Here is a 23,264-nt window from a genome sequence, read left to right on the forward strand (position 1 = left end):
AGCCATTTGTGCATTTTATTATTGCACCTCCTCTCTTTATGGTCTTCCAGAATCTGATTATAACAAAACTCACATTTGTGCATGGCTTCTTGCTCATATATGCAAATGCTGTTATCTCATTGTGGTGTGAACGATCTCCACTGGTTCTCCATTTACTTGAGTATCCAGTACAAAATCAAAATCCTGTCCCGAAGACCCAACATATCATGGTGACAGACATGTTAGGACCTAAATAAAATGGTCATTCACACTGAACCCCAGTTTCCTTCTGTCTGTATCAAACAGTATGCATTTTAATATACCTAAATGTAAATGGATACATTTAGGAACAAAGAATTTAGAATTACAGGTTGGGAAATTATCCTGGTTAGGAGTGACTATGACAAAGATTTGAGGGCTGTGGTGGATAATTAGGGCCCTATGAAATATGTTTAATTTTGCATTTTCTGATTTATTTTCTGATTTCATTTTTTTCCATTTAAAAAAAAATGAATTCCATTTTTATGGTTTTTAATAAAAAATCATTTGATTCATTAACAACAATTAAGTAGCCTTACTATAAATGCATAAAAAAAGTTCAGAATTGGATTGCAATGGGAAAAACTGTTTTTACAAAAAAAAACCCATACAATTTAAACAGAATATCCTGCAGATATTCAGTATACGGTTAAAGTAACACATTTTAAATCACTTTTTAAAGTAGCACTCTGTAATATGACAAAACTGACATGGATGAACAGTAACACGAAGTCCATAGAGATGGGGGGAGGGAGGCAGGGAGTGTGTGTCGGCATGCTGTGTCTCTAAGCAACACACTCACCAGCCTGAATACTTGTTCAGCTGGCAGCAACCCCGCCTGAACCAGAGGCTGGTGCACAGACAGGCACTCCCCTGTCCTCCACCCCAGCTCAGCAGAGACTGGGTACACTGGCAGGGGAAGGAGGGACACCGTGACATCAGCCCACCTTCCCTCGGCTCTGGACAGCAGATCAGGAGGCTCCTGATCCAGAGCAGCTTGACTCTCTTATGTGCGGCTCCACGTCGCACAGCCATGCAGCCTGCCCTGCCTGCCTGCTGCTGTCTTAGTGCTGGGGAGAGCAGGATTCTGCATTAATGTTTCGATTCTGTCCATGCTCTCATTAACACAGATTTCATAGAGCCCTAGATAATCAGATGAACATGAGCTCTCAGTGTGACAGTATGACTGAAAGCGCTAATGCAATCCTGGGATGCATAAAGGGGGTAATCTCGCATAGGATTAGAGGTTATTTTACATCTATATTGGTCACGTGTGATCATTGCTAGAATATTTTGTCCAGTTCTGGTGTCCACAATTGAAGAAGGATGTTGATAAATTGGAGAGGGTGCAGAGAAGAGCCACGCAAATTATTAAAGTGTTAGAAAACATGCCTTAGACTCGATGAGCTCAATGAAGAAACAGTAAGGGATGAGTTGATTACAGTTTGGAACAAGTCGTTAATAATAAGCTCTTCTTTTTAAGTAAAGAAAGGTACAACACAATCCAGTGGCTGGAAGCTGAAACTAAATAAATTGAGACTGGAAATAAGGTGTACATTTTTAATGGTGAGAGTAATTAATTATTGGAACAATTTACCCAGGTTTATGGTGGATTGTCCATCACTGTCAATTTTTAAATCAAGAGCGGTTGTTTTTCTAAAACATATGCTCTAGGAATTATTTGGGAGATATCCTGTGGCCTGTGTTGTAAGATATGTCTGTCTGTCTATCTACTGAGTGAGCAGATTTCTTACTGACCTGTGTGGAGCAGCACTTCCACCTTGGTTACGTGATCTCTCCAAAGCATTCCTGGGATGCTTTTTAAACAACACTGGTGGGATGCTTTCAGTGTCCTGTTGTGTATTTCTACCATCTAACATGTTTCCAAGTTGTATAATCTCAGTTTAGCATGTAGATTTATCTTCTTACTCTTCTTGATGTTTGGCAAATGGGGAAATGATCTACAGGCTTTCCAGTTCTTGCCTTTACTACTTCAGTGAGCTGGTTATTAACCGATACTGTACTTCCAAGGTAAACAAAGTCATTGACTCTGTTGTACTCTTGCTCATCAATCACACGTCCACCAGTGTTGACATCGTTTTCTTCTATCACTATGGGCTTGGTATTCTGCATACTGATATAAAGTCCCACTTTAGCACCTTATGCTTTTATGTTGACAAATAATCTTTTCATTCAATCCAAGCTGGTCTCCAATATGACTATTATGTGCAAAATATAAGTCTTACAGCTTCTCCTGCCCAAACAATACTAGTGTCTTTAGCAGCAGTTACTGCCCTTCTCATCATAAAATCTGTGAGAATGCAGAAAAGATGTGGGGATGGTAAGTGGCCCTGCCTTACGCCAGGAACAATCTTAAACCATTCTGTCTCTCTAGTGTCTGTCCAGATACAGCACACAGACTTGTCATACAAAGCATTTATTACATTAACAATCTTTGCTGTCATCTGCTAATTGGCTTTCTTTGAATCCCATTTCTCTAAGTCAGTTATCAGTGAGTGCAACTGCAGCAGCTTAAGGCCCTTCACAACTGTGTGCTTCTTACTTATTCTGTATTATGTTGCCCTCCACTTCCTGTGCTCCAAGAATGCCAGCCTTGACTGCCCACTTGAATTCCACATACATAGTGTACCACATCTTATATGCTGAATGTCCTCCACAAAGCTACTACCTTGTCAAATTCATCTTTACTATCATACCAACAGGAATTTGGTCTGATAATTTTTAAGGTGTGTGTGTGTGTGTGTGTGTGAGGGGGAGAGAGAGAGAGAGTGTACACAAAACAATACCTATTACCATTTCCCTAGCAACTCTTGCATGGAATCACAAAATTATGCCCACAGACTAGATATATAACCATCATTTGTTACATCCCCTTGTAGTGTCTTGTCTTAAACGAAATTGTAAGCTTGTCTAGGAAGGGAACTTGAATCTCTGTCTAATTTTTATAGTGCCTAGCACAATGGAGTTCTGATCTTGATTGGGATTTCTTGATGCTATTATAATGCAAATAATGTTTAGAGAAATAAGCATAGAAGTGGTCACAAAGAACTTATTATATAGTCCTGTCTATTGTATAATCATGCTGTATGACTTTGGCCATACTTTTGAACAAACTTACCTATGTCCAAATTTCCATATCTGTAAAATGAGGATACCTAGCTTACAAGGGAATGCTTATTATTATTAATATTTGTAGAATGCTTCAAAGAACAAAAAATGATAAAATACAGTTCACTTTTTCCATCCAAATGGCTAGTTTTGTATGCTGGAACCAAAGATCCAGTATTGCATAGTTACATAACTGCAAGTTTGAGGTGGTGGAAAGCACATACCAGTGCTGTATTCATGATTGTTCACTAAACTTCTAATATTTAAAATAGTTGCACCATTAAGTCAATTTCAGGTTCCAAAGTTTCACCTATTTTTCTGGGGGTATTTATCAGGTTAATTAAAGAACTTTGTTTTGTAATTTTTTTATATGCTACCTAAGGCATAGTGTCATGCATAATTCTGGAAATTTATACTTAAGTTCTTACCTTTCATTGTTTTATGTGGGTATTTGGATGCTCAGAATATAACTTTTTTTCAATCTGGCTAAAACTTTCTTTCAGTGGTGCTGTATGCAATGTACTGCTGACTTGCTGCAAGGATAATGTATGCCGTCTCTGGGCAGAGACTTTGTTACCCAATGATAGTTTATCATGTGCTGGCGGATACAACCATTGGACTGAACCAGTGAACTTAACCAATAACTTCAAAAGAAATGCTTCTAGTAAAGAACGAATGCAAAATGCTTTAGAGGTGAGAACTGTTGGATAGTACTTTGTCTGCTTACAAACCACATCTTTTTTGTATTTATTAAAAAATTATTTGCTGAATATATTCTGAGACTAATTCATGTTTTTATAATTTCTTTGGAAAGAGTCTTTTAAAAAACAGGTTTGAGTAACTTTTAGAGTTACGTTTCTGATGTGAATGTTTAAAATGAAGTAAAACTTGTTTTCTTGAACAAGCTGCAGTATTCTCTTAAAGTTAATTGTTTCAGCTAATATGCCTTCCAGTATGCATGTTAGCTTTGAAAATGAGCTATTTAAAGAAAAAGCCAATAGTTGCAGATGAAGTTTGGCATCTCTGAGGGTATTAGTCACATAAATAGAGAGACAATATATTGAGTAAAGACATTTAAAATACAGAAGAAGTTTGAGTTCTCTTGAAATCTGTCAGTTGTGCTAGAACATGTGCAAGGAATTGTGACTGGGATTGACAACAGCCCACCTTGGACATCTTTGGGCAAAGGGGACTGTAGGGGTTTGTTTTTGGGGTCGCCCCTCTCTGGGGCGTCTGGGAGCCAGGCCGCCTCACTAAACAAGTCCGGTGAGTTGGCGATTTAGCCTGGTAGGGCAGAAAAGAGTCAAGGGCTCAGGTCTTCCGGCAGGGGCTGAGCAAATAGTTCAGTAACAAGCCCTGGCCCTGGGTCAGGGCGGGCAGCAAACAACCAGTTCAGGGCTCAGACCTTCAGGCAGGGGCTGAGCAGAGAGTCCAGTAATAAGCCCAGGCCCTGTGTCAGGATGGGGCAGCAAACAAACAGTTCAAGAGCAAAGCCCAGGCTCCTGGTCCTGAGCGTCGGGGTGAGGGGGAGTCTGCCACCCGTGAGTGGGGTGGCAGGGGGGACGCAGGCCCGCCCACTCCGCTGCATCCCAGCCCGGGGCCCTAGCAGTGGCAGACGACCCACTGCGTTGTCAGTGGGGATCCTGGCTGCAACACACTGACATCGGCTCTGGGTGTGCCACAGCCAGACCAGGGTCGGCTGCCCCCGGGCTACTTCCAACTGCCCCCTCTAGCAGTACCTGCGTTTGATCAGCGTCCTCCACGGCATCAAGTACCATGGGCTCCTCAGGGTACTCCACGAGCGGTAAGCTGGGCGGCTCCTCTGGGTCCCTTCTCACCGGTAGGCTTACTGGCTTCTCCGGCGTCTGGTCGGCATCCAGCCTCAACGGGTAGGGCTAGCCATCAGGGCGGTCACAGGTGGCAGGAATCTCCCCAGCAGGAACTAGGTCACCAGCATCCGGCCTCTCCAGCGGCCATGCAGCTTCTGAGCCGTGGGGCTGGGCTTTTATACTTCCTGTCCTGCACCTTGACCTCTGGGGGGCGGGCGCAGGCTCCAGTGGCTCCACCCACTTTGGCATGCAAAGGGGCTCGTCCCTCTCTGGGGCGGCTGGGAGCCAGGCCGCCTCACTACAGGAATGACAGTGGCTTGATAGTTTCACTGCCTCTTGTCTTAAGGCCAAAACCCTCTCCTTGAGGTCATGAGAAGTCACCAGGATGAATGATTGGGAAGATAAAGGCTATTGTTGCACTAAATCCATAAGTCATTGGAGCGGAGAGATACAAAGTAAAATAGTATCCCTCCTTACACCTATATATGGCAGCAAGAAAAAGTTTGAAATAGTCTCCTCATTCTCTCATCTACCAGTGCTCATGTTCTGAGGACTGAGGTAGAGTACTCCATAATTTTTAGTTTAATGTGGAAAATATGGTGTATGATAGAGTAGCTTTATGTTTAGGGTGTAGATGCTATGGAACCCCAGTTAGGATGGTGCTTTGAGAAGAACCTGTGATCGGGGTTATCTGGTTATCACAGGAGTTGTGGGATGTTCTCTTGCCTCTTTGATAAAGCAGTGGTGATATTGTGGAAGAAGGTTATATTTTTCCCTCTCTTGCTACCTTGCCTGAGGTTTAGAGAAGACTGTTTTCTGTAAGGCCTTATGTATTTGTGGAGAGTGGTCCTTGCCTGCCTGCCTCCCTCAGATGAAAAAGTGCTAAGTAAAAATGATGTCCTGAGGTACCTTTGAATACTTGTGAAGAGAAGTTAATGACAGACAGCTCCTACACAAAATTAGTGGTAGGATTTGATGGATGGTCTTTGTCTCTCAGATGAAGAGTGTAAAGTAGAGGATATGGTGTGGGTGATAGTCTGAAAGTTTGAAGTTTCAAGATCTGTAGATCTTATAATGAAACTCTAGGGGGTTGGTCCAGTGCCTGAAGACGAGCTTTGCAGGATCTGTATAACCCCAACAGAGAAGAAACTTACTAAAACAAGGTATTACCACATGCTAAAGCAGCAGTTTTACCAAATCTGGAATTGGTGACTATAACGTAGAATTGGAAACTAGAAGACAGCACAGTGCAAGCCCAGAGAAGAAAAGCTATTCAACCAGTGTTGGTAATCAGTGTAACCAAAGGAGACCTTGAAATGGGGAGAAACCATCTACTTATATGTTCTAAGTCAAAGGGAGTGCGAGAGACCAGACTTTTTCTCATTTTAAAAAAAGGGAGAAAACTGGGAGAATGTTACATAACAGCCTATCTACCACAAAGTTAGGAATGAGCAAGAATGACAAATTGAGAAAGGATAAAACCTGAACATACAAGGTAGTCAGAATCTGGTTAGTTTGATCTGAACTGACAGATATCTGAGGTTTGTTTCTTTACACTTTTACACTGTCAATGCTTGTACAGTTTTTCATGCCAATGGAATATTAAATTGTAACAACACTAAGGTGACTAGTACATAGGAAAGTTTGACTTCAGCAATATCATATAGGTGACCATGTCCCTCATGAAAATGTGACTCTTACTTGACTAGATTTTTTTCGGGGCGCTGGGGGTGGGGAGTAAGGAAATAATTACAACACTTTAAGCAAATATTTTGCCTCCATTTTTAATGAGGAACTTGGTGACCGTGTTAGCATGGCTAATGGAAACGAAGATATAGAAGAAGAAATGACCACTTCCAAGGTGGAAGCCAAACTCAGTGGCACCTGCGGGGGGGGGGGGGAGACAGGAGGAGGGTTGGATGATTTCCATTCTAGAATAGTAAAGGAACTGGCACATGAAATAGCCCAATAACAAGGATTTTTAAGTATTTGGTAAACTTGGGATCATATCCTGTGACTGGAGAATTGCAAATATAGCACCTATGTTTAATAAAGGGGAGAAAAAAAGTGATCCAGGAAACTACAGGCCTGTTAGTTTGACCTCAGTTGTGCACAAGGACTTAAAATAAATTTTGAAAGAGCGTAATTATGGGCATAGCAGTAAATGATAATTGGGATAAAATAGAACATGGTTTTACAAAAGGTAGATTGTGCCAGACCAACTTGATCTTCCTTTGTGATAACAGATTTTCCATGCAAAGGAAATCCAGTAAATGCAATCTATCTGTATTTCACAAAGGCATTCTATACAGTTCCACATGGGAATTTATTAGTTAAATTGGAGAGATGGAGGTTAATATGAGAATTGAAAGGTGGATAAGGAACTGCTTAAAATGAAGACTGAGTCGTGCGGAAAATGAACTGTCAGGCTGGAGGGGAGGCTACTAGTGAAGTTCCTCAGGGATGGGTTTTGGGACCAATCTTATTTAACATTTTCATTAATGACCTTGGCATAAAAAATTGGAGTGTGCTAATAACATTTGCAGATGACACACAGTTGGGAGGTATTGCCAATATAGAAGAGGACTGAAATATTATACAAGAACATCTGGATGACCTTGAAAACTCGTTTAATAGAAATGGAATGAAATAGTGCAAAGTGCAAGGCCAGGTACTTAGGGACTATCAACAAGAATTTTTGCTATAAGCTGGGGAGTTACCAGTTGGAAGCCACAGAGGAAGAGAGAGACCTGGGTATGTTGGTCAATCACAGGATGACTGAGCCACCAATATGATGTAGCTGTTTGTTTTTTTTGTTTAAAAAAAAAAAAAGGCTGATGCAATTGAAGAATGCATCAGGTGAGGTATTTCCTGTAGAGTTAGGGAAGAGTTGTTATCATTATAAAATGCACTGGTGAGACCTCATCTGGAATACTGTGTGCAGTTCTGGTCTTGCATGTTTAAAGGAAATAAATTCAAACTGGAATAGGTTCAGAGAAGGGTTACTAGAATGATCTAAGGAATAAGGAATCTACCTTATGAGAGGAGACTCAAAGAGTTTGTTTATCTTGACCAAAAGAAGGCTGACGGGAGATATGATTGCTCTCTATAAATACATCAGAGGGATAAATACCAGGGAGGAAGAGGAATTATTTAAGATAAGGGCCAGTGTTGGCACAAGAAGAAATGGATATGAACTGGCCACCAACATTTTTAGGCTTGAAATTAGACGCTCGTTTCTAACCATCAGGAGTGAAATTCTGGAGCAGCCTTCCAAGGGGAGTAGTAGGGGCAAAAAACCTAACTTGTTTCAAGACTGATCTTGATAAGCTATGGATGAGGTTGCCTACAACGACACATGGCCCATCCTTGACTGCTATTAGCAAGTATCTCGAACAGCTGGAGATGGGACACTAGATGGGCAGAGCTCTGAGTTACTACAGAGAATTCTTTCCCAGGTGTCTAGCTGGTTGGTCTTGCATGCTAACTGATGGTCATATTTGGGGTCAGGAAGGAATTTTTCCCCAGGTCAGATTGGCAGAGACCCTGTTTTTCATTTTTTGTTTTGCCTTCCTCTGCTGCATGGGACACGGGTCGTTTGCTGATTTGAGTTAGAATAAATGGTGGATTCTCTGTAACTTGAAGTCTTTTAAATCAAGATTTGAGGACCTCCGTAACTCAGCTAGTGGTTATGGGCTTATTACAGGAGTGGGTTGGCAAGCTTCTGTGATCTGCAGTGTGCAGGAGGTCAGACTAGTTGATCATGGCGGTCCTTCCTTGGCTTTAAAGTCTGAGTCTGAGATTGTGCTTATGGGGTCGAAAATGAAGTATTGATCCAACCATGGAGACTTGGTGATAGTAGCCAATTCAGTATTTTTTTAATAACTTGAATGTTCATGGTTTGTGTTCCACTTGAAAAAATGCTATAGGACACAGCATTTGATTTGGTCTGAGCATAAAGGCTGTACTGAATTTTACTATGCTTTCTGAATTTTACTACGCCTATTCAAGGCAACACTGTGTACATACAAGCTTTCTACGGGATTCTAAAGACATTAACATCCTTTACTATGTAGTCCCTTTTCTATGGAAGATACATTATGAACAATACAGTTGGTAAATTCACCAGTGTACTTTTTAAACTGTAAAAGCTACTTCCTTTAGGTTAGAATTTCACATGCTTTCTTTTCTAGAAAATAATGTATAGATTAAATCCTCCTTTTTTCCTTTGGAAACAAAATAAAAATGACTTCTTCTCCACACAGTTAAATCTAAGGCCCTTTCGACGAGGAAGGAGAAGGTCACTTGCTCTCATAGCACATACTGGATATTCCCCACATCAGCAAGATCCTCATGAAGTTCATAGGAACACTCCTTTACATGCAAATGCACTCTGTCACTTTCATATTGCTGCCAGCATCAACCCAGCCACAGGTAATGATGAGCAGTTACGATATATGATACAAGAATGCAATACAGACTTTTCTCTGTGTAACCTTAATTTGCCTCCCTGTATACATTCTGATGGACTTCATTTATCTGAGCACAGGACCTCTGCCTCATTCAGTGCACAGGATGGATGGTGCTGATTTAAAGAACAACTATTCAATATTCTGTTTTCTGCTCATGGTTTAATATGTGATCCTGTGTGTATTCATTGCACACTAGTGAAATCCTGCTCTGAAGACAGAATTACCAATTCCTCATGGCTTTCTTTGGTGCTCATTGCCATACTATTGGAGTACTTCACAACAACGCTGTGAGGTGAGGGTGTATCATCTCCATTTTACAGGTGGGGAACTGACAGATTAAGGTCAAAAGTATCCACTCATTTTTAGGTGCCCAATTTGAGACTCTAGGACTTGGTTTTTTCATAGTACTTAGCATTATATGGCCTTTTATATGTTCAAAGCACAGCTTTGATATTAGCTGTGAGTTCTCAGCACTTCTGCAAATCAGACCCTCATGTCTCAAGTCAGACACCCAGAAAATGAGCAACCTACAATTAATGGCTATCCCAGAGCAGTTCCATCTTGTGTCCTGAATAATGCAGGTGTGTGTGTGCAGGGGAAAAAATAGTGGTATGTGATCATGTTACAGTATTACAATGCATGTGTACAGTGGGCCCAAATAAAGGTTGAAGAGGAAACCTTAATTCTGGTACAGTAACTCCCTACTTAACGTTCTCTCGCTTAACGTTGTTTCAATCTTACGTCCCTGCTCCATTACAGAACATGCTCCGTTTAAAGTTGTGCAATGCTTCGCTATAACGTTGTTTGGCTGCCTGCTTTGTCCGCAGCTGGCAGCCCCCTATCAGCTCCCCTACCCCTCCCAGCATCTCCTGCCCGCCAGCAGATCCCACAGATCAGCGCCTTCTCCCTCCTCCCCCACCTTCTGCCTGCGGCAATCAGCTGGCCTGCGGCGTTCATGAGGAAGGGGGGAGCCTGCACATTGTGTCCTCTCTCCTCCCTCCTGAACGCTGCAAGTCAGCTGATTGCTGTTGGCAGGAGGGAGGGGGGAGGAGCAAGGATGTGGTGTGCAGAGTAGAGGGGGAAGAGAGGGGAGAAAGAAGAGGTGGGTTAAGGGTGGGGGCTTGGGGGAAGAGGGGGTGTGGGCGGGCCGAGGGTTGAGCCCCCGCCCCTGGTGCTTGCAGAGTAGAGGGAGCTGCTGCTGCACAACGTGCTTCTCCTAGCCTACAGCACCTTCAGCCTCCTTGATTGCCACATTGTCTCCTGTGCCAGTGGGCTGTGCCTGTATGGGGTAAGGCAGGGGCACCTCCCCACTATAGTACTGTACTGTATGGCAAAAAAAAATTCCCTGGAACCTAACCCCCCCCTTTACATTCATTCTTATGGGGAAATTGGATTCGCTTAACATGGTTTCACTTGAAGTCGCATTTTTCAGGAACATAACTACAATGTTAAGTGAGGAGTTATTGTACTTCTTCATTTTTCAGTGCTTAGCATTACAATTTTAATATTCTTTTAATAATTTTTCATGTGTGTAATATAGGGTGTGTACACTTATATAAGCATTTTTATCATGAAACCACATAAGGCTTACTAATGATATGTAGCTGTTACATAGCCCTCTTCACTCATAGATCTTAAAATCATTTACAAAGGAGGGTAAGTGTAATTGTGGCGCATGCTGTGATTACAAATTAAGGTGGCTAGAAATGATAGTATTTAACTGGAGGAAGGAAGGGAGGATTTGAAGGCTCCTTAGAAATCATTAGTAAAGTCCTAGTACGTACTGTTAAAACTCACAAGAAGCAGCATTACAGCTGATTCAGAATAAAAGCTAGAGTGAAAGAAGAGACAATACTCCATTTGCCAGACTTTTTAATAATACATTTTAGCGTGCAAAGGTGGGGAAAGAGGGTTCCTTTAAAAATACTGTAAAAAATATTGAAAGTTCAGTAAATGTATACGAATGTCAAAAGTCAGCCTGCACATCATGTTCTTGTTTGGTATGTTCCTTTCTTAAACTAATTTTAATTCTCCCTTGTAACTCATCTTAATGCCAGATTGATCATCTTGAGAGCTGGCCCTCTGTGGTTAACTAACAAGAGAAGCTTATTCTGGAAGAACTGAGATTTCTTGTGTCTGCTTCCGTATTTCTCTTTTCATAATTTTATTCCCTGTGTGCTCTCCTCCATATCCCTCATTCTTCCTATATTTCTTTGTTCTCCATTTCCTTGTTGTGGTCCTGGCATAACTACCTGCTTGAGCAGTTTAAAGGCAGTACCAATTTCCATGGAGAAAGAACATATTTGCACTCAAAAATGCTTTGTCTGACAGGATGTTGAATTTATAGCTGCCTCAGCACATTGTACTGCTGCATAAAATGGGAGTATGGGAGAACTTGTAGGTGTGGGTTACATATAAGAAGAGCCTGCTGCTGCCAGGTGCACCATTTAGAATTCTCAGCACATCACAAGTGGCTGCACTCTTGCATCCTATATTTCAGATGGTACAAAATTATATACCCATCTGAAACTTGTTTGTATCATTTACTTGTGTTTGTTGCATGTGTAATAGTGGTACCCTGGCAAATAGTGTAAAGGATTGGAGATGGGTAAATATTTGTGAAATCTCTACAAAACACAGTGTACAGTGGGCTAAAATCACCTGAGATCTCTGGTGGCTTCCATTGGTGTAAACCATGACATATAGGGCCTTTGGGAGCAGAATATCTGGCAGAGGGGATGGTGGTAGAATCCCTCAGGTGAAGCAGGGCTAGGCTTGCACGTGGCTGTATAACTTTTTTGCCTTTTTCACTGGTACGGGAAAAAACACATTACTACTACCTTTTCCTCTTTTGGAAATCACATTAACTTCTTGGCATTGCAGACATTCCTCTACTCCCTTCTATCACGTCTCTGAGTCTCAGTGAGAATGAAGAGAAAAGTGGGCCATTTGTAGTGCACTGGCTGAACAATAAAGAACTACATTTTACCCTCTCCATGGAAGTATTTTTGCAGCATCTTAAAAAGAGCTTTGAGCAGCATTCTTCAGAGACCAGCACTGAAGAGTCAAATCAGTTGGATGGCAAATCGGATGAAGGTAAAATGCATATCTTGGATATGTTTCTATTCTTTATAATGTGCTGTAATTTTTTTGGGTAAACCAAATGTTTAAATTAATTAATACAGACGCGCCTCGACTTATGCAATCATTCCATTCCGGAAAGCCTTGCGTAACCCGAATTTTATGTAATTTTATGTTTTTGTGCAAGCATAAAAAACAAATTACAACATTTTCTGCTCTAAATCAATCTTCTTTCGCTTACGAACTGATCTTGCACTCTTGCTATCACTTGGTTGCTTTCCAGGCATGATTTGAATGCTATCATTAATCCAGTAACAAATTAGAAAAAAAGTTGGTTAACAAGAATAAAAGGAGTGACTCTTCAGCTTGAGTGGTCTTCTGAGTCAGGAGTGCAGTTCAGGGGACCATGTGATGTCTCTGGTTAGTACGTCACACTGGCCTGCGGGCTTCTTCTGGCCACTTGGCTGGTCAGGCTGACATAGCCTGGCGTAATCTTGGGCTCCTCTTTCCTTAGAACCAACCTAGGGAAAGCAAGGGCAGCATACTTTCTTGGTGTTCTGGTGGCCCAAGAATAAGACCTTCTTCCACACTTACCTTGACCTTTAAGGTTGCAAGGTGACCTATCACTTAAATCAATCTCTGTACCAGATGACTGGAGGATAGCTAATGTAACGCCAGTTTTTAAATGGTTCCAGAGGCCATCCTGGCAATTATAGGCTGGTAAACCCAGCTTTGGTGTGTGTCAAAGATCTGGACAAGGGTCACCAGTGTATATAGTCGTCTTGGACTTTCAGAAAGCAAAGGACCCCCACACCAAAGGCTCTTAAGGAAACTAAGCAGTCATGGGATAAGAGGGAAGATCCTGGCATGGATCAGTAACTGGTTAAAAGACAGGAAACAAAGGGTAGGAATAAATGGTCAGTTTTTACAGAGGAGAGAGGTAAATAGTGAGGTCTTCTAAGGATTTGTACTGGGACCAGTGCTGCTCAACATCATCATAACCGATCTGGAAAAGGGGGTAAACAGCAAGGTGGCAATGTTTGCAGATAATACAAAATTACTGAAAATAGTTAAGTTCAAAGTTGACTGTGAAAAGTTAAAGGGATCTCACAAAACTGTGTGACTGGGCAAGAAAATGGCAGATGAAATTCCATGTTCATAAGTACGCAATAATGCACATGGGAAAATATTATACCAACTATACATCCACAATGATGGTGTCTAAATTACCTATTACCACTCCAGAAAGAGATCTTGGAGTCACTGTGAATAGTTCTCTGAAAACATCTGCTCAATGTGCAGTGGCCATCAAAAAAAAGCTAACAATGTTAGGAACCATTAGGAAAGGGATAAATAAGACTGAAAACCTCATAATGCCATTACATAAATCTGATATGTCCATACCTTGAATATTGCATGCAGTTTTGGTGGCTACATCTTATAAAAGATATAGTAGAAATGGAAAAGGGAGGAGAAGGGCAATAGAAATGATGAGGGGTATGGAGCAACCTCCCTATGAGGGGAGATTAAAAAGGCTTCAGACTGTTCCGCATAGAAAAGAAACGACTTTGGGAGGGATATGATAGTGCTAAAAATCATGAATGGTGTGGAGAAAGTGAATAAGGAATTTTTAGTTACCCCTTCACGTAACATGAGAATCAGGAGTTATCCTATGAAATTGATAGGCAGCAGGTTTAAAGCCAATAAAAGGAAGTACTTCTTCACACAGTGCACAATCCACTTGTGGGACTCCTTGCCAGGGGGTGTTGAGAAGCCCAAAAGTATAAATGGGTTCAAAAAAACATTAGATAAGTTCATGGAGGATAGGTCCATCAATGGCTGTTAGCCAAGATGGTCAGGAATGCAACCCCAAGCTCTGGGTGTCCCTAAACCTCTGACTGTTAGAAGCTGGGACACGACAACAAGATGGATCACTTGTTCTGTTTGTTCCATCTGAAGCATCTGGCACCAACTATTGTCCGAAGATAGATGACTGGGCTAGATGAACCATTGGTCTGACCCAGTGTGGCTGTCCTTGTGTTCTTAATTCTAGCTCGCAGTACCTCATGACAATTCTCCAGAAGACTTCTGAGCAGATCAGTGCATCGCAGGTCCTGCAACCCGATTAACGTAATCCAATTGTTGGTCAGTTTGGAAATAGTGGTAGTTCTGTTGCAATATCTATCATTAGACCACAAGCATGTGTACTCCAAAATCATAAAAGCACAGGGATAAGTGGGACATAACTTAGTGGAAGTATCTCAGTGTCCTGACCGCCTCTTCCCCCTACCCCCCCAATCCCTTTTGGGGTAATAGTTGGTGGTGCACTGCTTTGGGTTCATTAGGCCATTACACATTACAAGATGTGATTTATGGTCTGATGAGGACCACATGTTTCTTAAAATACACTTTGGAGCACCTCTGTATCTGCCCTTTTAGGTTTTTGTTTTACCGTCAAGGAATTGGGGAGCCAGGAGTTTAAGGCTTAACTGGGTGAAGGGTCACCTTGCTCTTAGCGACAGGGCCTAGACCTAGAGCCAGTTTAGATTGCGTTAATATAAAGTTCTACTTAAGCTAAGAAGGATTAAATCTTATACCTACTAAAGAAAATTGAAGTTTGTGCCCCAAGCTTTATTCACATGGGCCTGTTTCTCTCTCACCCTGAATAAGAAGCTGATAGGTTCCGTTGCCAGGCCTGCCAATCTCTCTAACCACAGAACAGATGTGATCTAGTGCTAATACAGGTTTCTGTACTCTACTATATTTATGCTGTTTTGAACGGATCACCTGTAGTGGGGAGAGGGTAGTTCAAGCTTTGTGCTTTTTCATTCTTTGCCTTTTTGCTGATACTGCCAATTATAGTCATCTAATGGCAACGGTGTATGGTGCTTTTGTGCTATAGACGCCTGCCAGCTAGAAATAGGGTAGGTGTGATAAGTGAAGTGTGGTTTAATGTGTAAAGTGGCCAGTACTCACTGTTGTGACTGAATCCATCCGGGAATATGGGGAATTCATCTGACTGTTTCTAGAAGCATAGGTCTTTAGTTTTGAGGTTGTTGGGTTTTTTCAAGCTACGAGGCTGTTTGAAATTTCAGACACCTTCAGGAGACTTCTGCACACTTCCACTTATGGGATGCAAGCCTGAACACTGCAGAATGTTGGAACTTTATTCTTTCAAGTAGTTGTTCTGGCACCAAATATTTGGAGTCAAGGTTACATAAAAGCTGTGCATTATTCCATCTATATTCCTCTTTACGCAGCAGATTGCTGCAGGCAAAACTTAAAAATGAAGCTTTTCAAGAGACACTTCTGTCAACATAACTTTTTTTAAACTGAACATTTAAAAATGTACTTTCATGATTGTTTTCATTATTTGCCTTAAAAAATGGGTCTTTTATTTTCTGGCTCTTGTGCTAGCAAAATGCAGCGAGTGTTTTAGTAATCTCTGCAATAGAGTGTTTTAAAAAACTCTTTTCATTGCCATTTTGAAAACTCGGGACAATGTGTTGACCTTAATTTTTGTAGTATTCACAAAGCCTGAAGCCTGGTCTTAAAAAATATTAAGAACTGTACAGTTTTTATGCTTCTAAAATTGCTACTTTGATTATCTGTGTTCATAACTTGGTCACTTTTATTTAAATGGCAAGTTTTGGGGATACGTGAAGCCAGTTGGAAGAAATTTGGTGCATTTATTCCTGAACCCCTCTGAATTTCCAGATTCTGGGTTTAAAAAAAAAATCATTTTCTGTACTTTCATGAATAATCTAATAAAACTTGTTTTTTAAAATGCTATCAGAGAGTTAAGGTCAGCTTAGTTCCATTTGGTATAATTACCAATCCATGTTTAATCGTACCTTTTTTGGTAGATGTGCAAGAAGGTGTTGTAAAATAGCTTGATGTACATAATATAACTTATTACACTTTTCTCAGTCAGATACAGAAATATATTCAATTATGTAGCATTAACTTGGTTTAGAGATTAAATCATTATCCTTTCAATTTTTTAAATCCATGTTTGTATGAATGGTTTAGAAGAGGCTTAAAAGGAAGTTTTGAATAACCAAGCAACGTTGCCTATACAATTTTTTAATTTCCAAATGTAGCTTTCATTCATGGGTTTCTTTACTTTATATGTGTGTTCTTCTGCCAGAAGCTGATGATAGTGGAGAAGAGCAAAAAGGAAATCAAGAGAAGAAAGAACTGGGTAGTGAGAAAACTGTTCCAAATTCTGGCTTTGTTCCTTTATCTTCTGCTATTATTGATCATGAGATTGAAATACTATTGTCTGAGTGGAGCAAAAATGCGGACATGCTATTCAGTATTCATCCCATGGATGGTTCGTTGCTGGTATGGCATGTGGACTGGCTAGATGAATATCAGCCTGGTATGTTTCGCCAGGTGCAGGTATTATGGCTTTTCTGGATTCAAATATATATTATTCAATGAGAACATTAATATCCTCTTTATTTGTTCTAATACATATTATTTTCCCCCTTTAACTCTAGGTGTCTTTTGTTTCAAGAATTCCAGTAGCATTTCCAACAGGTGATGCAAATTCTCTTTGCAGAAGTATAGTGATGTATGCCTGCACCAAGAACGTTGATCTCGCTATTCAACAAGGCAAACAGAAGCCCCTTGGTCTTACTCGTTCCTCATCTATGCTTATCTCTTCTGCCCACAATAAATCAACTAACAGTTTAAAATTAAGTATCTTCACCCCCAATGTTATGATGATTTCAAAACATGCAGATGGATCTTTAAACCAGTGGCTAGTTAGTTTTGCAGAGGAATCTGCTTTTTCTACTGTGCTCAGTATTTCACATAAATCTCGATATTGTGGTCACCGTTTTCATCTTAATGACTTGGCTTGTCATTCAGTGTTACCTTTGCTGCTGACAACTTCTCATCATAATGCTTTGAGATCACCAGATGTTGACAGCACAAAACAGACAAATGATACTTCAAATTCTGGAGAGTCGCCTTTAAGATCTCAGAATAGAGGCACTACAAGTGTAACGTCCCAGGATCCCAATGCAGTTTATAGTGAGCTTATTCTTTGGCGAGTTGATCCAGTTGGTCCATTATCCTTTTCTGGAGGAGTTTCTGAACTTGCACGAATTAATTCTCTCCATGTTTCAGCTTTTTCTAATGTGGCATGGCTGCCTACACTTATACCCAGTTACTGTCTTGGTAAGTTTTCTGAGTTAATTAGAATACTTAAAATCTTCAGTTTTTAAAACAACTAGAATAGAAAAAAAATTATGCTACTAGTATGGAGAATCTAAATATGCTGAATGATGGAACTTATTAAAATTATCTCTGGTTCGTTTCCAAAGTGTGGATTTTCTGAAAGGTAACCTAGACTAAAATTTAAGAAAAATGTCCCCTTAATTTTGGTAAGCTTAAAAAAAGCCACTGGATATTTTCTGCCCTCTTATTTATAAGGCACTATAGATATGTTTTACAAATTCAGGAGAAGGTCACTGCCCTTCATTTTAAAATCTTAGGTCTAAATAACATTTTTTTTAAAAATGCATTAAAATGTTAATGTTAGTGGGTTGGGGTTGAAAAATATTAATACAGACAAAGGAGAGTACTATTCTTGAGGGTAGTGTCTCCTTCAATAGGCAGATTGGAGTCTATATTTCTTGAATATGAACATGTTTATTAATAAATATCTAAGTACAAATTAGATCAATGAGAAGTAAGTTCTGCTTTCTTCTGTTTTGTTTAAGTCTTTAATAATAAATTATTGTAATTTGCTTCTTGCCAAAAATAGGGAAGGAGCTAGTATGTATTCACTTAAATATTGAACTGATTGTTCATAAATACTTTTCAGGTGCATACTGCAATTCTCCAAGTGCTTGCTTTGTGGCAAGTGATGGACAGTATCTGAGATTATATCAGGCTGTAATAGATGCTAAAAAGCTTTTGTGTGAGCTATCCAATCCTGAAATTTCTGTAAGTAAAAACTTAACTTTACTTAAACATGTAAATTACATCATCATTATAACTCATAAATCGGTTTGTCAGACTTGGTAACTGAAGAACACTAAGAACTCTGCAAAGTATATCTCTGTTGTAAAGTCAATCTGCAAGTATAATAGAATCCTACAACATTGCAGCCATACTCCATTGTGATGTCAGATCTCCAAAGCTCAGCATTGTTGAGCCAAGTCACTACTACTTGGCTGGAAAATCTCCAAGAAACACCTAATGCTGTAAGAAGTAGTTTTGATGATTCAATAAGTGGTATTTTCCTCTGAGTCAGTACTGAACTGGTGTGTCAGCCTAGTGCAAGGAGGCATCTTTCATGTGAGGCCTTTAAAGATTCTGTGGCACTTTAGTGGTGTTAACATATTAACTCCTATTGTGTCCTCATGGAACTGCTTTACTTAATTCCCATAACATTGTAAATTAGTTATAATCTTAATTGTGTGTACTGTTGGTACAGAATTAAAACCAAGTGCCTAGCAGTAAGAGTTCTGTAAAAGTTCTGAGTCTCTGGAGACTTCCATAGAATGTAAACAAATCTCTTTGGCTTTAATAAATCTCACTTTATTAAACTGAACTTCTTTCAACCCTGACTTTGAATAAGCGAACCACAAATAAATAACACTATGCCAAAATGAAAATGTCAGACATCAGGTAATATTTTAATCAACTTTAGTAGTTGAACTAAAAAAAATACTTCAATATTGCTTGTATTACTGTATTTTTACAGAAATATGTTGGTGAAGTTTTTAACATCATAAGTCAACAGTCTACTGCAAGGCCAGGGTGCATTGTAGAGTTGGATGCTATTACAGAGCTTGTAAGTAAGAGTTTTTTCTGCACACATTTTATGGTGGAGAAGAACATTCATTTACTTGATTTAAAAAGGCATTAAAATTGAGCATTACATCTGTAACTTTCCATGTTCACTGATGATGAAACCAGTACTGTTTGAAATGTACAAACTACCCCCAACTACCTGACCTTTGCCCATATGCAGAGAGCATTGTAGGTATCGCAGATACATTTTATTCAAAATTCATTATTTTGCTTGGTCCTGTCAATTTTTTAATGATATCAACTTAGAAATAAGAAATTCCATGTCTCTCTTCATTTATTTACTGTTTGTCTTTTAATTTAGCATGGCAGAAAAACACAGTTACTTCATGTTTTTCAAGAAGACTTCATTTTGAATAACAATGAGGAGAAAATACCTGAAAAGAACAACTGTTTATCAGACTCTGGTAAAGCAGTATTAACTGTTTAATTCAGTAAGATGGTGAAGAATGTATCAAAGGGTTATTGATTTGTTTGGATATGATTTTTTGCACTTCAGTTATATTTTGAGGCCAAAGATCTGCTTGATTTTATTGGAATATAAGTTCAAATGAATGGAACAAAATTACAAATAGAACACAAACTACTTTCCTCTTCCTTGAGGAAAGAGACTAAGGGTTTAAGGCAGGAGTAGGCAACCTCTGGCATGCGTGCCAAAGGCGGCACGTGAGCTGATTTTCAGTGGCACTCACACTGCCCAGGTCCTGGCCATCAGTCCGGAGGGCTCTGGTTGTATTTTAATTTTAAATGAAGCTTCTTAAACATTTTAAAAACCTTATTTACTTTACATATAACAATAGTTTAGTTATATATTATAGACATCTAGAAAGAGACCTTCTAAAAACATTAAAATGTATTACTGGCATGCGAAACCTTAAATTAGAATGAATAAATGAAGACTAGGCACACCACTCTTGAAAGGTTGCCAACCCCTGGTCTAAGGCAAGGAAGCATTTTACCAAAAGGTACCCTTTATATACTGTAGGAAATGTTGTATAAGACTGATGGCTTTTAGTACAGAGAGAGGCACTTGTTGAAAACAGTAGTCTTTTGTACAGTAGGCCCTCTTTCAGGTCCTGGGAGATGCAGGATGTGTAGCTTCGCATACTATTTTGTGGTATTATGAAAGGCAAATAGATAGCTGAGTCCTATCTTTAATGTTAAGGTAGGGAAATGGTGCCAGAGGACATTAGAAAGTGGAGTGGCTGTAAGTCTTTCCAACACTCCTTTCTGATGAGCAATCAATTCTTACAACCAGCTAAACCCTTCCTTTGGACACAGGGTTCTAAAAAAAAAAGTCTGACAGCTTCCTTTTTAAACTTGTATCTGTATCTATATCTATATAATATTAAGTAATTAAATACCGCTCCACTGCATGCCTACAGAAATAAGACCAAAAGGGCTAAGGTGTAAGATATGGTATGTCTGCAGACTGCTGGCTTTACTACAGCAAAAGTAAATTGTAAACTAGATGTAAATAATTTGTATAAAATTTAATCTGCCGTTCTTTTCTAGTGCCTCAGAAATCAGTGACTGTTCCTACATTTAACACTTCTTCATCCATAATATTTGACTAAAAACTGAGCATAAAGTTGTATCATTCACAATGCTTTCAACCTGAAAAATGAAAATATAATGCTGCTCATCAGCACTTTGTATGCTACAGTATAAAATAAAAGCTGTTGTTGCATAGATTTAAGATTTTAAATATAGCTGGTGGTGGTCTTCCCTTGAATTTGTTGTATTGTATCAGTGATAGTATTTTCATTTAACTTTTCAATAACAGGTTCAGAGGAGGAACAAAAAAAAATAACACCCAACCAAATAAACAGAAGAAACATTTTCTGTATAAGATGCTGACTACTTGGAATCTTTATACTCTTTTAATTGTAAAGGCACTAGTGCCTATAGTTATATAGTGGGAGAGGGAAAAATATTAGCTAACTATTGCTATGCTAGATGTTGCACTAAAAAATTTGTTACTTTAAATTTCAACAGGAAACCTGAAAAATGGATTCTCTGAAAAATTTTACTTAATAGTAATTGAATACACTCAAAACCGCTCATTATTACACATGTGGAACTTACACTTGAAGTCCGTTCCAGTTTCAGTGGGTAAGTCCTTTTGTTATGATGTAAAAATATGGTTAAACATCAATTATTTGTAACTGTCTGATACTCCTATTTTTAACTGTATTTGCTGTTCAGATATTTAAGAAGCTACTGTCTAAAAAGCAATCAGCAATTGCTACACTGAAGGCTACTTTTGGGTTTCCATCACAACTTATTCTTTCTTGCTCAATAGTCTCTCATATTCTTTTTGCTCTGGAGTTTTTTATGCTTAGTCTTAGCCCAAACTGTTTGTTTTTTGTTAGAGAAAAATCTATCCAGCTGTTTTAAGTTGTTAGTGGTGGGGATTCAGACTACTTTTTCTCCTCAGTTCAGAAATGGTAGAACAAAATTTCTTCAGATTTTCTATGTCTTTAGTTCTCAGTCATGAATGGTAGACTGCATTAATGCTGAGGGTTTAAAGATAAGTTTTAAGTGAATTAAAATGCACTGCTGAGTTGCACAGTTGCCAACTTTCACGTGGTAAATAAGCACTGTGACTTTTACAGTAAGCCAAAAATCAAGCTAATCCCATTTTAAAACAAGGCCAAAACAAGCCAGTCCCTAAGAACTCCAACACTCTGTGACTAGATCGCCCCCAGCGTGCAGTCTGAGACTTTGATGGGCCTGCTGTGCACCCCTGACTCTCTCCCCCTCCTTGCCCCTGCTTGCCAGGAGCCGATCAAAAAAAAAAAGGGCGGGGGGGGGGACAAGCTGCTACAAGACCAACAAGCTGCTACAAGACCAAAAAGCTACGAGCCAAAAACTAGCCAACAAGCAACTCACAAGCCAATTAAGCCAAAGCAAGCCCAGTTTCTGTTTTGTTCTCTCTTCTCCCCCCCCCTCCTCCCCCCATGGGTTTGGCATGTCTGGCTGGGTGTCTGTTAACACTTAAAAATTAGCAAAGCCTAAAACCAGGTTCTCTGCCCTCTGTGACTGCTGTTATTTAACTGAGGATAACTGTGAATGTTCCTGACCACACAGTCAGACTTGGGCAGTAACAAAGGTGGTGGTGTGGCAGAGGCAAGATTTCTTAGTTTCTACTTTCTATTGATTCATACACTTATTTTTTTTTCTTTTTAAGGAAATAACATCATTCATGCAACTTTAAAGTTACAAATTCTAAAATGTTCATAGTAAACTAATGCCATTTTGCGTGTGTGTGTGTGTATATATATATATATATATATATATTTATATTTTACATACATACATACACACATACACACACACACACACACACACACACGCAAAATGGCATTATATATATATATATATATTTTATTTTATATATTATATATATATAATAAAATATTAATAATAATAATATATATAAAATAAACATCTTATGGTATGCATTTAACACTCTATCTGAAAATACATGTAGAATTAACTTATTGTGAGAAAACTAATGTACACATGTCCTCTTTGACAGATTTAATTTCTTTTGGATCAGTATAGTTTCTTTGCTTTATATTATACAGGCTTTGAAGCTTGCCGTTCCAACCTCTTCAGAAATTTGAGAGGGACTTGACATGTAGGACTTGTTGCTTGTCCAGTAAGGGTTGATCCATCCCTACTCTGCAAATCCATCCCTACCCTACCAGTCTTTATGCATATGTTCAATATGATCCTTTTTGAAAGATGGGGGAAAATATTCACTCAGTTTTTGGGCCGTACCTCGATTATTTTTAATATGCTTCCCATTGGCACTGCATAGCGGCCTAATCTCATCCTTGTTTATTCTTTTTATTTATATAATTACCAAAATATTTTCCTCTTATTTTTTTAATTT

At 39.4% G+C, this 23,264-nt stretch overlaps 1 protein-coding gene across 2 annotated transcripts in view; it reads left to right on the plus strand.

The window, feature by feature from the left end:
• DMXL1 (Dmx like 1) overlaps window positions 1-23,264 on the plus strand; it is a 146,339-nt gene that overhangs the window by 42,111 nt on the left and 80,964 nt on the right. For both annotated transcript variants that reach the window (XM_045021744.1, XM_045021745.1), the window contains exons 8-16: window positions 3,651-3,840; window positions 9,242-9,410; window positions 12,332-12,544; window positions 16,680-16,933; window positions 17,035-17,719; window positions 18,369-18,490; window positions 19,254-19,343; window positions 19,665-19,767; window positions 21,359-21,475. In XM_045021744.1, coding sequence (XP_044877679.1) covers window positions 3,651-3,840; window positions 9,242-9,410; window positions 12,332-12,544; window positions 16,680-16,933; window positions 17,035-17,719; window positions 18,369-18,490; window positions 19,254-19,343; window positions 19,665-19,767; window positions 21,359-21,475 — 1,943 coding nt within the window. The remainder of the gene's footprint in view (window positions 1-3,650; window positions 3,841-9,241; window positions 9,411-12,331; window positions 12,545-16,679; window positions 16,934-17,034; window positions 17,720-18,368; window positions 18,491-19,253; window positions 19,344-19,664; window positions 19,768-21,358; window positions 21,476-23,264) is intronic.

Source organism: Mauremys mutica, chromosome 6 (assembly GCF_020497125.1).
Source record: "Mauremys mutica isolate MM-2020 ecotype Southern chromosome 6, ASM2049712v1, whole genome shotgun sequence".
NCBI classification, from domain to species: domain Eukaryota; kingdom Metazoa; phylum Chordata; order Testudines; family Geoemydidae; genus Mauremys; species Mauremys mutica.